Source organism: Heterodontus francisci, chromosome 7 (assembly GCF_036365525.1).
Source record: "Heterodontus francisci isolate sHetFra1 chromosome 7, sHetFra1.hap1, whole genome shotgun sequence".
Classification (NCBI taxonomy): Eukaryota; Metazoa; Chordata; class Chondrichthyes; order Heterodontiformes; family Heterodontidae; genus Heterodontus; species Heterodontus francisci.
The window spans coordinates 21,496,740-21,512,036 of NC_090377.1; the positions used below are offsets into that span (position 1 = coordinate 21,496,740).

The following is a 15,297-nucleotide window of genomic DNA, read 5'->3' on the forward strand; positions in this document are numbered from 1 at the left end:
AAGGCAGGTTTCATGGCGTGTTGTGGCAGGGGCGGCCGGAGAATTGGAGCGGAACCGCCTGCCACAGAACCCGACACCATGATTCCCGGTTCTGATCTTCCCAGGGGCAGGATAAGCCGACGACGACCTTCCTGCCCAGAGGCCAATTGAGGCCCTTAAGTGGCCTATTAATGGCCAATTAAGGGCCTCTTCCCCCCGCTGCTGGGATCTTACCAGCAGCATTGGGAGGGCGGGCTTCCGCTATGCAGGGAGGACGCCTTGTAAAATGAGGTGCCCTAAGGGCTTGGGCGAGGGGATCCCTCCTTCATGGGCAACTTGTGGCCCACGGAGGCCCACCCCCCCCCACATCCCTAGGACCTCCCCTTCCCCTGGACCGCATGACCACCCGCCCCCCACCAGGGCCTTCCAGAATGGCCCCGTCGATGCCACTTCACCAACCAGTGTTCCAGGGTTCCACTTCTGGGCCTGGGTCCAAGGCCTCTGCAATACCAGCAGTGGCCACCGCTTCTGGTGGCACTACCGATACTGCTGAGCTGCCGGCACTGTGAGTGGCCAGCAGCTCTTTGAGGTGGGTATCCCATTCTTATAAAGTATTTAAAAGGAGAGGGATCCCATCTCCTAAAACTTTGACCCCAAAAGACAAGAGGATCACTCTGGGGGCACCGTGAATATGCAGAGGTGGGGTTCTTCCTGCCATAGAGTCATACCACACAGAAACAGGCCCTTTGGCCCATCATGTCTGTGCTGACCATCAAGCAACTATCTATTCTAATCCCATTTTCCAGCACTTGGCCCACAGCCTTGTATGCTATGGCATTTCAAGTGCTCATCTAAATACTTCTTAAATGTTGTGAGTTTTCATTAGAAAGACGGAGGTTGAGGGGGGACCTGATTGAGGTGTACAAAATCATGAGAGGTATAGACAGGGTGGATAGCAAGAGGCTTTTTCCCAGAGTGGGGGTTTCAATTACTAGAGGACACGAGTTCAAAGTGAAAGGGGAAATGTTTAGGGGGGATATGCGTGGAAAGTTCTTTACGCAGAGGGTGGTGGGCACCTGGAACGCATTGCCAGCGGAGGTGGTAGATGCGGGCACGATGGAGTCTTTTAAGATGTATCTAGGCAGATACATGAATGGGCAGGAAGAAAAGAGATACAGAACCTTAGAAAATAGGCGACATGTTTAGAGAGAGGATCTGGATCGGCGCAGGCTTGGAGGGCCGAAGGGCCTGTTCCTGTGCTGTAATTATCTTTGTTCCTGCCTCTACCACCCCTTCAGGCAGTGTGTTCCAGATTTCAATCACCCTCTGGGTGAAAATTCTTTTCCTCAAACCCCCTCTAAACCTCCTGCCCCTTATCTTAAATTGATGTCCCCTGGTTATTGACCCGTCCGCTAAGGGAAAAAGTTTCTTCCTATCTAATCTATCAATGCCCCTCATAATTTTGTACACCTCAATCATGTTCCCCCTCAACCTTCTGTGCTCGAAGGTAAACAACCCTAGCCTTTGAAGTCTCTCTTCATAGCTGAAATGCTCCAGCCCAGGCAACATCCTGATGAATCTCTTCTGCACCCTCTCCAGTGCAATCACATTCTTCTTATAGTGTAGTGCCCAGAACTGTGCACAGTATTCCAGCTGTGGCCTAACTAGCGTTTTATAAAGCTCCATCATAACCTCCCTGCTCTTATATTCTATGCTTCGGCTGATAAAGGCAAGTATCCCATATGGCTTCCTAACCACCTTATCTACCTGTGCTGCTGCCTTCAGTGATCTATGGACAAGTACACCAAGGTCCTTCTGACCTTCTGTACATCCTAGGGTCCTACCATCCATTGTATATTCCCTTGCCTTGTTAGTCCTCCCAAAATGCATCACCTCACTGGGCCTTTTCAGCCCAGCGCCGTGAGACCCACCTCCTGCACAAAATCTAGCCCACAGTCAATGTTTCAGTTCTTAACCTTACATGAATGTTAACACCCACAGACGGTACCTGACCTGCTGAGTGTTTCCTTGCATTTTCTGTTTTCATTTCAGACTTCCAGCATCTGCAGTATTTTGCTTTTGTCAATTCTTGCAACTGATGCAAGATAACAAAAAAGTAATGTGAGAAATGGTGAGGGTTCCTGTTGAAGTAAAGTGACAGCCTGGGTGAATTCAGGTTGCCAATCTTTTAAATTAATTCACACTTTTTCAAGGAAAGAGCCATATAGTTGTAACTGCTCAGAGGATTTGGCCTGTTCCCTTGAAACCAATTTAATATATTATTCTTTTTCATTTCCATTAACCATTTCTGCTTTGAAGAAGAATCTGATGCTTTGTTCCATAGTGTTGCTCATCTACAGCCATGTTATTTCTGTGCTATACGACGAGCATCCTGATAAAAACATATAATGGGGATAAAATCTGTGGAAGTTCTTCGGAACATCCACGATAACTTTGGCGGAAGAGTCATGGAAACTTCAGTAAAACAGTGCAAACATCATTTATGTCTCAGCTTTTGCTTAGCGCTAAAACCAGTGGTAATTTCAAGAACCATCTCAGGGATTTATGCACATATTCTAGGTTGATAGTCAAGTTTCATTTTGAGAGAAATGCTGGACTGTTGGAGGTGGCATTTTTCTGTTAAAATGTTAAAACTAAGGATCCTTTTGCCCTCTTATTTGGATGTAAAAATCTCATGGCACTATCTGGAGAGCAGGAGATCTCCTGGTGTCCTGACCAAGATTTATTCCTCAACCAACAGTACAAAAATAGCGGGGAGCTGCGTCAGGATGGCTCTCGACACTTTCCAGCTACAAGGGAAGTTTCCCGGAGGCAGGCTGCGAGGCGGATTGGATGCCTGCTCCAAAGAGGCAAGCTGCCAATGTGCATAAATAAAGGCCCTATTAAGAGCCATTTTATGGGACTGCCAGCATTTGGCCGATAGCAGACCTGCCCTCACCACGTGGGGAGATCACCAGCTTCATGGAGGTGGCCTTGCTGCGGCAGTCCAAGGTTCTATCAGAGCATATGGCCCCATGCCCCACAGAGGGAGCCTCAGGCAGGAAAGGCAGCTCCCACGGCCCCAACGATTCCTGCCAGGAGGTTTTGCCGTGCAATCGATGGGGCATTCCCCCTTGGCCATCCTGAATTTTAATTTGCACTTACTTCTATGAGGTCGCATCCATCCTGAGGGGCCCTTGAGGTCTCCGACCTGCCTCAGCAGTAGTCACCTCTCCCGGTGGCGCTGTTGAGGTATCAGAGCTGCTGGTCCTCTGATTGGGCCACAGCATCTGGAGCCCGCTCCCCATACTTAATTGGACAGGGGTCCCGCAGGCAGCTAATTAGGAGACTGCCTGTCGTAAAGTCACCGAGCCGATTCAGCTGCTGGCAAGTGCGGGCTTGCAGCCCACTTTTCGACCTGACATCAGGGTCCCAAAGCCCACAGTAAAATGCACTTATCATTTATTATGGTGGGCTATTTAGGGTGAAGTTGGGCAACATTCATGCCTTGGGTAGTAGACCTCTTTGAAATTAAACAACGCATGCAAACTTTCTTCTTATTCCTTCATGGCATGTGACTGTTGCTGGCAAGGCCAGCATTTATTACTCATCCCTAATTGCCCTTGAGAAGGTGTTGGTGAGCTACCTTCCTGAACCATTGAAGTCCATGTGGTGTAGGCACACCCACAGAGCTGTTAGGGAGGGAGTTCCAGGATCTTGACACAGCAGTGATGAAGGAACAGCGATACAGTTCCTAATCTCCCTCCTATTTTTCATCTACATGCTGCCCCTTGGCAAAATCACCCAGAAGCAGAGCATTAGTTTTCACATGTAGCCTGATTTAGCTCTATCTCATCACCGCTACTCTTAAGTCCTCCACTGTTGCTAAATTATCAGGCTGCTTATTCGACATCCAGTAATGGAGGAGCAGAAATGTCCTCCAATTAAATATTGGGAAGACTGAAGCCATTGTTTTCGGCCCCGCTGCAAACTCCCTTCCCTAGCTACTGACTCCATCCCTCTCCCTGGCAACAGTCTGAGATTAAGCCAGTCTGTTCACAACCTTGTGTCACATTTGACCCCAAGATGAGCTTCCGACCTCATATTCGTGCCATCACTAAGACCACCTATTTCCACCTCCATAACATTGTCTGACTTCGTCTGTCTCAGCTCATCTGCTGCTGAAACCTTTATTCATTCTTTCATTACCCCTAGACTTGACTATTCCAGCGCATTCCTTGATGGTCTCCCACATTCTATTCTCCTTAAACTTGAGGTCATCCAAAACTCTACTACCCTTGTCTTAACTCAAACCAACTCCCGTTCGCCTATCACCCTGACCTACGTTGGCTCCTGGTCAAGCAATGCTTCAATTTTAAAATTCTCATCTCATCATCGATTCTGATGAAAGGTAACTGACCTGAAACATTAACTCTGCTTCTGTCTCCATAGATGCTGCCAGATCTGCTGAGTATTTCCAGCAGTTTCTGTTTTTATTTCCGATTTCCAGCATCCACAGTATTTGCTTTAATCTTAAAATTCTCATCCTTATTTCCAAATCCCTTCATGACCTTGCCCCTCCCTTTCTCTGTAACCTCCGCCCCACAACTCTCCAAGCTATCTGCGCTCCTCTAATTCTGGCTTCTTGTACATCCCCGATTTTAATCGCTCCACCAATGGTGGCCGTGCCTTCAGTTGCCTACACCCCAAACTCAGGAATACCCTCACTAAACCTCTCTACCTCTCTACCTCGCTTTCTTCCTTGAAGACAGTCCTTAAAACCTACCTCTTGGACCAAGCTTTTGGTCATCTGACCCAACAGCTCCTTTTGTGGCTTGATGTCATATTTTGTTTTACAATGCTCCTGTGAAGCACCTTGAGACATTTTATTATTTTAAAGGTGCCAAGTAAATATAAGTTGTTGTTGTCAGGTGTGTGACTTGGAGGGAAACTTGGAGGTGGTTGTGTTCCCATGCACCTGCTGTCCTTGTTCTTCTAGGTGGTAGAGGTCGTGGGTTTGCGAGGTACTGTTGCAGAAGCCTTGACACGTTGCTGCGGTGCATCCTGTAGATGGTACAAACTGCAGCCACAGTGCAGCGCTGGTGGAGGGAATGAATGTTTATGGTGACGGTTGGGACGCTGCTCAAGCAGGCTGTTTTGACCTGGGTAGTGTTGAGCTTCTTAAGTGCTGCTGGAGCTGCACTCATCCAGGAAAGTAGAAAGTATTCCATTACATGTATGCTGATGAGACTCAGCTCTAACTAACCATCACTTCTCTCGACTCTTCCACTGTTGTGAAATTATCAGAATGCTTATCCGACATCGTGACTATGGGGGTACGGCAGCCGAGTAATTATGTTACTAGATTAGTAATCCCGAGGCCTGGATTAATAATTTGGAGACGTGATTTCAAATTCCACCACAGCAGCTGAAGCATTTAAATTCAATTAATTAAATAAATCTAGAATTATAAAGCTAGTATCAGTAATGGTGATAATGAAATTACTGGATTGTCGTAAAAACCCATCTGGTTCACGAATGTGCTATGGGAAAGGAAATCTGCTGTCCTTATCCGGTCTGACCTACATGTGTCTCCAGACCCACAGCAATGTGGTTGACTCTTAACTGCCCTCTGAGATGGCCGAGCAAGCCACTCATTTGTATTCCAAAAACAACCCACCTCCACCTTCTCAAAGGCAATTCGGGATGGGTAATTACTGGTCTTGCCAGTGATGCCTACATCCCATAAATGAATAATCAAAAATAAACCCTTGCTTTGTAGATGGTGGAAAAGCTTTGGGGAGTCAGGCAGTGAATCACTCTTCACCACTTTCCAACTATTTCCCTCACTATTTAAAGGGTAAATTTTATGAATTTGTGCTCTATTAAGTTAATGCATAGAAAATCATGAAATAGGTTGCGGTGGGGGGTAGAGGGGAGGTGGTCGGTGGCAGGGATGGGTGCAAATTCTCAATATGTCCACCTTCATTGGATGGGATTCCACAAGGTAGCATTCATTTGTAAAATTTACCGTTTCTTAGAAAGAAATGAATCTCTAAAGGGGAGAGGTGGGGGCTTAGCAAAAGAAGAGTTTGGGATCCTCTGTTAAAGAGATGGCGGTGCCGTCTATGGTTCAGTACAGTACAAAATGAAAATGCACACACTTCCAAAGTTGTTCAATCAGTTGTGAGGTAGTCTAGAAACTCAATGCTCAAAGCCAGATAGCTTGCCATATTGTAAACAGATACAAAAACGTTACCTTCAAATGATTGGTTCTTCCTATTTAGAATAAAAGATACCTGTTAAAGAATACGATGTGGTGATTGCTGTCGATTCACTCCTGACTGAAGATCCACAGTTTGATTCAACCAAATGTCCTTTTACAGAGACTAGGGGAGAACCTGGATGATGCAGTGCAACTTTCAGAGGAGCAATCCCATTGAACTGGACCGATGAGAGGCAGCCAATGTAACCCTCCATGTTCGCCCTCAGTACCTCTTTATCTAGATTATTGCTGTCTGCAACGTGAATTAAACATCATATGGAATTAGTCTGGGGCAGTTGGAGGACATGATAAAAGTTGACAAAAAGGCAATTAAGCACAATTAATACATATAACTGTGCATGCATTACTTAATGAAATCAATCATAATCTTTATCACAATAACTTTTTTATGAATCCATATGATCTCCCACCCACACGATGAAGCTAGATGTTACAAAGGTTAAAATAAATAGCCTTTATAATCAGTTTTTAACTAAATCTTAAATTATTCATCCACTTTGTCATCCCTTCCATTGATTCACTCCACATCCTGAGCACAGAGTGCAACCAGAAATTGATTGTTAATTAGACTTAGGGGAGAATAGAAAACATTGAAGTCAATTTTTCACAGGCTGTAGTCATTTAATTGTAAATTCATCAGAATTTTAATCAAATGTGCCTAGATGTCATTCTAACTTTCTCAGTGACATTCCTAGTCTATTGGCAGGTGAAGCACATTACTATCATGAGAGCATTCATCATCAAGTTTACTATTAGGAGATCAATATTGAGAGTCAAGGACCTTCAGAGAATCTAGCATCGTTCTTTAAATGGTGACACGTTGGTCTGGATTTTCAAACAGGCTTCAGGTCCTCGATGTCAGGACCAAATGAAGGTCCTGAGCCTGCACTTGCCAGCAGCGAGACAGCTGGTGTAGTCTTCCAAAAGGTGGCCTCCTAATTGGCTGCCTCTGAGCTCGCTGTCCTTATAAGGATGGTGGGTGGTCTCCCGATGCTGAGGCCCAATCAGAGCTGGCGGGTCTGGAGTCTTGGCAGCCCCATTGGGAAAGGTGGGCACTACTGAGTCAGGTTGGGGACCATGAGGGCGCCTCAACATGGATGCACACTTGCTGGCCAACACACAATACAGAAAATAAAGACACCCAAAGCCGGTAGGGATATTGGGGTGGAGGGAAAACCCCTCCACTGAATTGGGCTCGGCCATGATAGTGACCTTTCATCCCTGCAGCCCCGTCATTGGGGCATGGAGCCTCTGGCTCAGTTGGCCCTCCAGACTACAAAAGGGAGGGCACCTCCAATGAACTGGCAGTCTCCACACGTGCCGAAGTCCTGCTCTGCCAGTTGGGAAACCCTGGTGACGCTGCAAGATCATCCCTAATTTGGGCTTTAACCTCCGAGAAGCAGACAGCTGAATCTCTTCCCCTGAGAAAAGTACCCGGTGGTGAGAATGTTCCGGGGAGTTGTTCCAACGCAGCTCCCCCCTATTTTCCTGGCCGCTCCCCACCTCCAAGTCCATGTTCACAGGGTTGGGAAAATACTTCCCTTTTAAGCAATTGCTTTCTCTGATGTCTTAAATAGATTTTCTTGACACTTTCTGAATCTTTAATCACAGTTACAAGATTTGTTACAAGTTCAATAAGTGGCACACTGGTACATGCCAAAGTATTGGGTTAAAAATAATTAATTAGGTAAATATCAGACTTGGTTCAGCTGGCAGCACTCTCGCCTCTGAGTCAGAGTATTGTGGGTTCAACTCTCCAGCAACTTGAGCACATAATCCAGGCAGACACTCCAATGCAGTACTGAGGGAGTGCTGCACTGTCAAAGGTGCCAACTTTTGGATGTTAAATTGAGATACTAACTGCCCTGGTCAGGTGGATGTAGAAAGTCCCATGGTACTTTTTTGAAGCACACGAGATGTGATCTCTCAGTATTCTGGCCAATATTTATCCCTCAACCAACATTATTAATGCAGATTAGCTGGCCATCGTTTCATTACTGTTTGTCAGCTATGATCTCATTGAAGGCAGAACAGGCTTCAAGGCTAAATAGCCTACTCTTGTTCCTGTGTTATGGGACCTTGCTATGTGCAAATTAGCTGCTCTTACATTTCTACAGTGACCAAACTTCAAAAACTATTTCCGCAGCTGGAAAGCACTTTAGGATGTCCTAAGGTTGAATGCACTATATAAATGCAAGTTCTTTCTTTCTTTAGTCCTTTGGAACTACAGCAGAGAACTGTATCTGAAGGGAGTGCAGGTCTGAGAGAGGGGTACAAACCTGTAGTGCCAATTCTCTGACCTATGTTTTCTTTAAGCTTGGCTCCCCACTAGTAATGCAAAAGACACCCACTATCAATGCAGGGTGCAAACTGTCTGTTCACTGTGGCTGCTGCATGGATGCTTGGGTGGCAGATATTTTCTCTCAGTTTCCTCTTCTATCTACTCACTGGAGAAGGTCACACATAAGAGGTGTTACCTAACATATAACTCTTGACTCTATTAGAAGAAGGCATGGAGATCCTAAAAATAGAAGGATTGGGGAGGGCAATGCCGAAGGATTCACCTAAGCTCAAGGCTGTTATCATCCTTTGTTTTTCATTCTTAGTCTCTTTACATAAGAACATAGGAGCATAACAATTAGGTGCAGGAGCAGGCCATTTGGCCCCTCCATCATTCAATAAGTTCCTGGCTGTTCTGATTATGGCCTCAACTCCACTTTTCTGCCTGCCCCCATAACCTTTTACTCCCTTGTAGATCAAAAGTCTATCTTACTCAGCCTTAAATAAATTCAATTACCCAACCTTCACTACTCTCTGGGGTAGAGAATTCCAAAGATTAACAACCCTCTGAGAGAAGAAATTCCTCCTCATCTGTTTTAAATGAGACTGTGCCCCCTTGTTCTAGATTCCCCAATAAGGGGAAACATCCTGAAACTCAGCATTTCACTCTCTTATACACAGTCATGCATTACCGCATAACAGCAAAACATATTGGAATATCTTGCCCTTTTTCAATAGGGCAAGATATTGCACTGCGTTCTGCTTCTGTGAGTCCCCGCAGGAGGAGGTGGATAGACCCCAATGCACAACCTCAACTGAGCATCTTACAGTACCCTGCATCACCCACTGTTGCAGTGACACGCACACGCAAGCACATCCAATCTTGGGGTGGCGCTCAGCTAGTGAGATGCAGGAGATAGTAGCTGGTAACCCACAGAGCATAATTGAAGAGGAACAAGTGACAGAGAGAGCTGCAACCTGCTGGGCAGAGGGTTAGCTTGAGGGCTTCAGCTGCTCAAGTATCTGGACCTCACTGAAGCAGCTTACCAATACAGTCTATTAACTATGTCAGTTCACCCAAAAAAATTGAAAGAGAGGTAAAACAGCCTGCTGATTTGCTAACACACAATTTACACAATTGCGTAAAATTACTCCTGATATTTTCTCACTGCTTTCGAAGCAAAAGATTAATTCTACCTAACATTACTATTGTACTTTGCACACTGTTATAAAATCAGCCGTAGTCCCATACTGGTCATACTGCAAGCAGTGAGTTTGTGGTTTTACGGCACAGTGGCGCAGTGGTTAGCACTGCAGCCTCACAGCTCCAGCGACCCGGGTTCAATTCTGGGTACTGCCTGTGTGGAGTTTGCAAGTTCTCCCTGTGTCTGTGTGGGTTTTCTCCGGGTGCTCCGGTTTCCTCCCACAAACTAAAAGACTTGCAGGTTGGTAGGTAAATTGCCCATTATAAATTGTCCCTAGTATAGGTAGGTGGTGGGGAAATGTAGGGACAGGTGGGGATGTGGTAGGAATATGGGATTAGTGCAGGATTAGTGTAAATGGGCGGCATAGACTCGGTGGGCTGAAGGGCCTGTTTCAGTGCTGTATCTCTAAACTAAATTCACAGTTCTACTAGAGTGACTAGAAGCCTATTTAAGGTAACCAACTCTGGTTGAATATATTCCTGGACGAGTCAACACATAACCTGCTGCTTCCAATCGCCCTGCCCCACAGTCCTGCCAATGATTGCCCAAGATGTTCATCCTCAAGGCGCATCATCTACCCATGCCAACTTGAAAGTGAACTGACTCTTCATTACCTGATTGGATGATTCTAGACTGTCAATCAAAGAGCCTTCTTTTCCCATGTCCAATATTTCTATAACCATTAAACAATGCATTTGATTTTTTTTTTCAAATCCCCCTATGATTTTTCTCCAGCAGTGTCCTAGAGATTAATCTTTCATTGGTAACCCTAAACTCATTCGCATTGCTATGAGAGCTGTACACCCGAATAGAATATCATTTACCGCCCTCTTTTGCTGTTGTCATGTGGCCTGCTGATTGAAAAGAATTCCATTAGGACAACCTGTTGAGATAGTCAGCCCTTTTAATTCACTAGAAGAGTAAATCCCTCCAAACCTTGTTGGAAAATAAAAGTGAATAAAAGGCACATGGGGTAAGTTTTTGATGTTGTGCTCCCAAGGGGGAGCCTTGTCCCATCGGGAAGTATGACCACGACCATTAAGCAAACATTGGGTGTAGCCCATGCCTAAATTGCCATGGCTGCCCACTGGGATCATGAAGTCAGCAAATGACCCCTCTATTGTGCAGCTGGCCATTGAGATGCAAAGTCAAAAATGAAACAACTTCTTGGAGGTTATTTTGCCAGATTTTTGGCACCAATACAACAAAAGGTGTGGCATGTGCTGAAGGCATTGCAGCATCACTGAATTCACTACTCTGACCTTTTTCTTCACAGGAGGAAATAACCACCATCAGTTGCTACTCCTTAAACCAGGTCCCTCATTAGTAAAACAGCTTAAATTGACACCATTGGGAACAACTTGGCATATTTATATGAGCCAACGTTGATACAAATCCAGCTCGGAACAGATTTCTTAGCACTCAACATGTAAATGACTGACTATATTTTGATAACTAATACTAATCAAACACTGATATCCTTAAAATGATGTAGTGCATGATATATTAAAAATAATAGAACCAATTTTCAAATTGTCCCATTGCCAGTGTGGTGTGCTGCTTGAGGACAATACAAGTTACAGAAACACCAGTGTAATGTTAATTGACCTATCTGTGACCCACTGTCTGCCAGAAGTCTCTACTTCCAAAATTATGTGCTACTTCATATTTACTCACTCACTACACACTAACATGGTGTTGTTATTTGATTTAGTCTCTGTTCAGTTAACATAGCAGTATAAATTGTGCTTTTTGCATATCTCCAGGAATTAAGTCATTGCATTAGGCTGGTCATCAAATGGAATATTTAATAGTGAAAATATGAATAGAATGTGACTTAATTTCACTTAATTTATTAACACAGCGGATCCTTCATTATCTGCAAGTAGAGGGCCCACACAGGTAAACAAAAGAAATTGGAAGGTTCTAGAGGGTCCTCAGTAGTACTGTAGGCATGGGAATGAAAATAAGTACAAGACTAATTGTGAAGAAAAAAATTGGGGAAGATTTCCTCTGTGGGGCATTGTAGCAAAAACACAAACATTTATAAAGAACACATTTATAATTTCACTGCACATAACACACAGAGACAATTACTTCTGTTCCATGAAGCAATTTTATTCACCAAGCAAAGAGCATGAAACACAACAACATCATGCTGTTTTGGTGATCATCTATGGTCCCAGCACCAATCACTGTGAAATACGACTTACCACCTTTTGTCAGGCTGAATAACTATCCTTAATCTCTACTCAGTCTGTTTTGTAGCCGTCCATTCAGCTACTTGTCCCTGTCTCCACATGCTCTGACCTTAGTCTTGAGTCTATTATTGCCATATCCATCAGAATTTCCATGGAACCTCATATTGCACAAGACACCAAAACCATGAACGGTTGCATCGACAAAAACAGAAAATGCTGGAAATGCTCAGCAGGTCAGGCAAGATCCTTGGAAAGAAAAGCAGAGTTAAAGTTTCAAGTCTTTCATCAGAACTGACAAAGGTTTTGAGCAAGTGAAAGGGAGGAGGGGGGAAGAAGAACAAAAGGGAAGGTCTTTGATAGGGTTGAGGGCAGGAGAGATTAAATGACAAAAAGTTTTGTTGTACAAAACCAAGTAAAGAAACAAAAGATGTGTCTGGATAAGGTGTAGATGGCACTATAGCAGCCATCCAAATACAAAGTAAAGGGATAAAGAAAGAAACAAGGCAAGGGGCTGGGGGGAACAAACCAGCAAAAATAACACATCCTGAAACATTAACTCTGCTTTTCTCTCCACGGATGCTGCCTGACCTGCTGAGTATTTCTAGCATTCAGATTTCCAGCATCCACAGTATTTTAATTTGTATTTAGATAGATAATTTGGATTCGGGAATCTGAAGTATAATTTCAAAATTTTCTGATGACACCAAATTTAGGGTTGTAGTTAATACTGAGAAATAATGCGACAAATTAAAAGAATACAATAAGAGTCTAAATGGGATAAAAAGCAAAGGGATCTAACGGTACAAATATACAAACCACAAAAGTAGTGATGCAGGGTAATAAGGCCATAAAAATCTAAACAAAGCACTGGGGTTCATTTCCAGAGTAATAGAATTGAATAGCAGAGTAGTTATCTTAAACTGGTATCAACGTCTGATTAGACCACAGTTGGAGCACTGTGCACAGTTCTAGTCTGCATATTATCAAAAAGATATAGATTCACAGGACAAAGTACAAAAAGAACCACAAGGATGTTACTAGAACTGTGAGGATATACTTATCAGGAAAGGCTGAACAGGCTGGTGCTCTTGCCTCTAGAAAAAAGGCTGGAAGGGTGACCTAATAGAAGTCTTCAAGATTATGAAACGGCTTGGTAGGGTCAATGTACAGAAAATGTTTCCACTTGTAGAGGAGTCTGAAACTACAGTAGGCAAGCATAGGAGTTATCATAATAAATCCAATAGGGAATTCAGGAGAAACTTCTTTACATTGCATATTTGTAGCCGTTACCTGAATTAGAGTTTAAGATTAATAAACTTCCACCTTTCTTGTTTAAATCTAAGAAAACCTATCTAATTAATTTCTTTGACTTACAATTGGAAAGAGGTGAACAAGGATTCACAGGGCGGGAGCTAAAATACAGTGTTTTTAAAAATTAAACCCTGTTAAGGTTAAACCAGGCGGAGGCTGAGAGGGAACGCCTAGACCCCTGCCTCACCTGGTCGTAACAGAAACTTCGGGTCGAGTGTCCTGGATTTGACCCACAGACAAATGAGGAAATTGGAAGTGGGAAGCCAAATTGATCCCAATCAAAAAAGAGGAAAGATTTCAATACAGGTTTTCTTGCAGTTGTGTGTGCTAGAATACAAACATGTCTGCAACTGAAGCTAGTAGCTCCCTAAGCCAGGGTGAAGTAACTTGGGATAAGTTAAAAGCACTGTCTATGGAGAAGGTGGGAAAAATGGTTGAGCAGTGTGGGATCACTGTCCGTGCCAAGGCTAGAAAGTCTGAACTCCTAAGACTAGTGGCCAACAATTTTTCCCCTGAATCTGAAGAAGCAGAAACAGAGTGAGAAATAGATTCTGACAGGGTATTGCTAGCAAAGATACAATTGGAACAGAAGAAACTTGAATTAGAAGACAGGGAAAGAGAAAGCAAGAGACAGGAGAGAGATAAAGAAAGTGCCTTCCAGAAGGAATGTGAAGAAAAAGAGAGAGGAGAAAGCAAGAGAGGAGAGAGAGAAAGAAAGAGCCTTTCAGAAGGAATGTGAAGAGAGAGAGCTGATGCGACTTGAGTTAACTAAGGCGCGACAAAGTAACCCCAGTGAAAGCATGTCCAATATGGAGGAACGTAATTCAGGGCTGGGTACAAAATTGTTAAAACTTTCCCAACTGATCCCAAAATTCAATGAGGCAGACGTGGAAGCATTTTTTGTGTCTTTTGAAAAACTGGCAAGGCAGTTAAAGTGGACAGTTGAGGCTTGGACTCTGCTGATACAAAGTAAGCTAACCAGATAAGCCCATAAGGTTTATTCCATGTTGCCAAATGAGAGTTCATCAGATTATGAACTGACAAAAAATGCTATCTTCGGGGCATATGAATTAGTATCCAAAGCCTATCATCAAAAGTTTAGAACCCTCAAGAAACAAGCTGATCAAACTTACCTGGTGTTTGAGAGAAGTAAGCAGCTGGCTTTTGACCAGTGGCTGAGGGCTCTTAAAGTGCAGCTCAGCTATGAAAATCTCAGAGAAGTAACTTTGCTAGAAGAATTTAAAAGCTCTCTCCCACTCTACATAAAGCCACATGTAGAGGAACAGAAGGTTCATACAGCCCAGCAAGCCACAGTGCTGGCTGATGAGTTTGCTCCCATTTATAAGTCGCTTCTCCAGCAGAAAACCTTGCCTAGTCACCCCCACAAATCCAAAAAGGAAAAAGGTTGGGAAGGTGATAGAAGCCCAAGCAGTCCTGGCAGGGAAAGAAAAGCAAGATACAGGGGCCCTCCTCCAGCCAAAAAAGAAGGTGCTGTAAGTAGGAGTGAGACCCGGAGATCTGTGTGCTTCCATTGTAATAAAGCAGGGCATCTCAGAGCTGACTGCTGGAAACTAAAGGGAAAAGCTGCAGGGTTAATCAGGGCCCACCCGCTCAGTGAAGGAGAAGGGACCCTGATGGAAAGCACAGCAGAACAAGCTGTGGCTTTAACTGCACTAAGAGTCAGACCCAGGGAGTCTACCACTGCCAGTGCAGGAGAATTTAATTGGATTCCTGAAGGTTATCAGGGTTTTGTGTCTGAAGGGAGAGTAACCCCATACCCCTTGAATGGGGCAAGCAAGCCCATAGTAATACTCAGGGACACAGGGGCCATTAGATCCCTTTTACTGAGAAAAGGACTGACCTTTCCCGCAGAGAGTGCAGTAAACACCAAAATGGTGGTGAATGGTATTGGAGGGCAGTGGATGCCAGTACCTTTACACTTGGAGTGCACTTGGAGTGTGACCTAGTTTTGGGAATGTTGACTGTAGGCATTGTCCCTAGTTTGCCTGTGGACGGGGTTGACCTGCTCCTAGGT

The 15,297-nt window shown here is 44.3% G+C and overlaps 1 protein-coding gene across 1 annotated transcript in view; it reads right to left on the bottom strand.

Annotated features, from left to right (window-relative positions):
- Positions 1–15,297, bottom strand: part of LOC137371883 (contactin-associated protein-like 5) — a gene marked incomplete at its 5' end in the record, with an annotated part of 700,863 nt that overhangs the window by 60,595 nt on the left and 624,971 nt on the right. Inside the window, one exon of the mRNA XM_068034867.1 lies at positions 6,279–6,497. Within this exon, the coding sequence (XP_067890968.1) occupies positions 6,279–6,497 (219 nt within the window). The remainder of the gene's footprint in view (positions 1–6,278; positions 6,498–15,297) is intronic.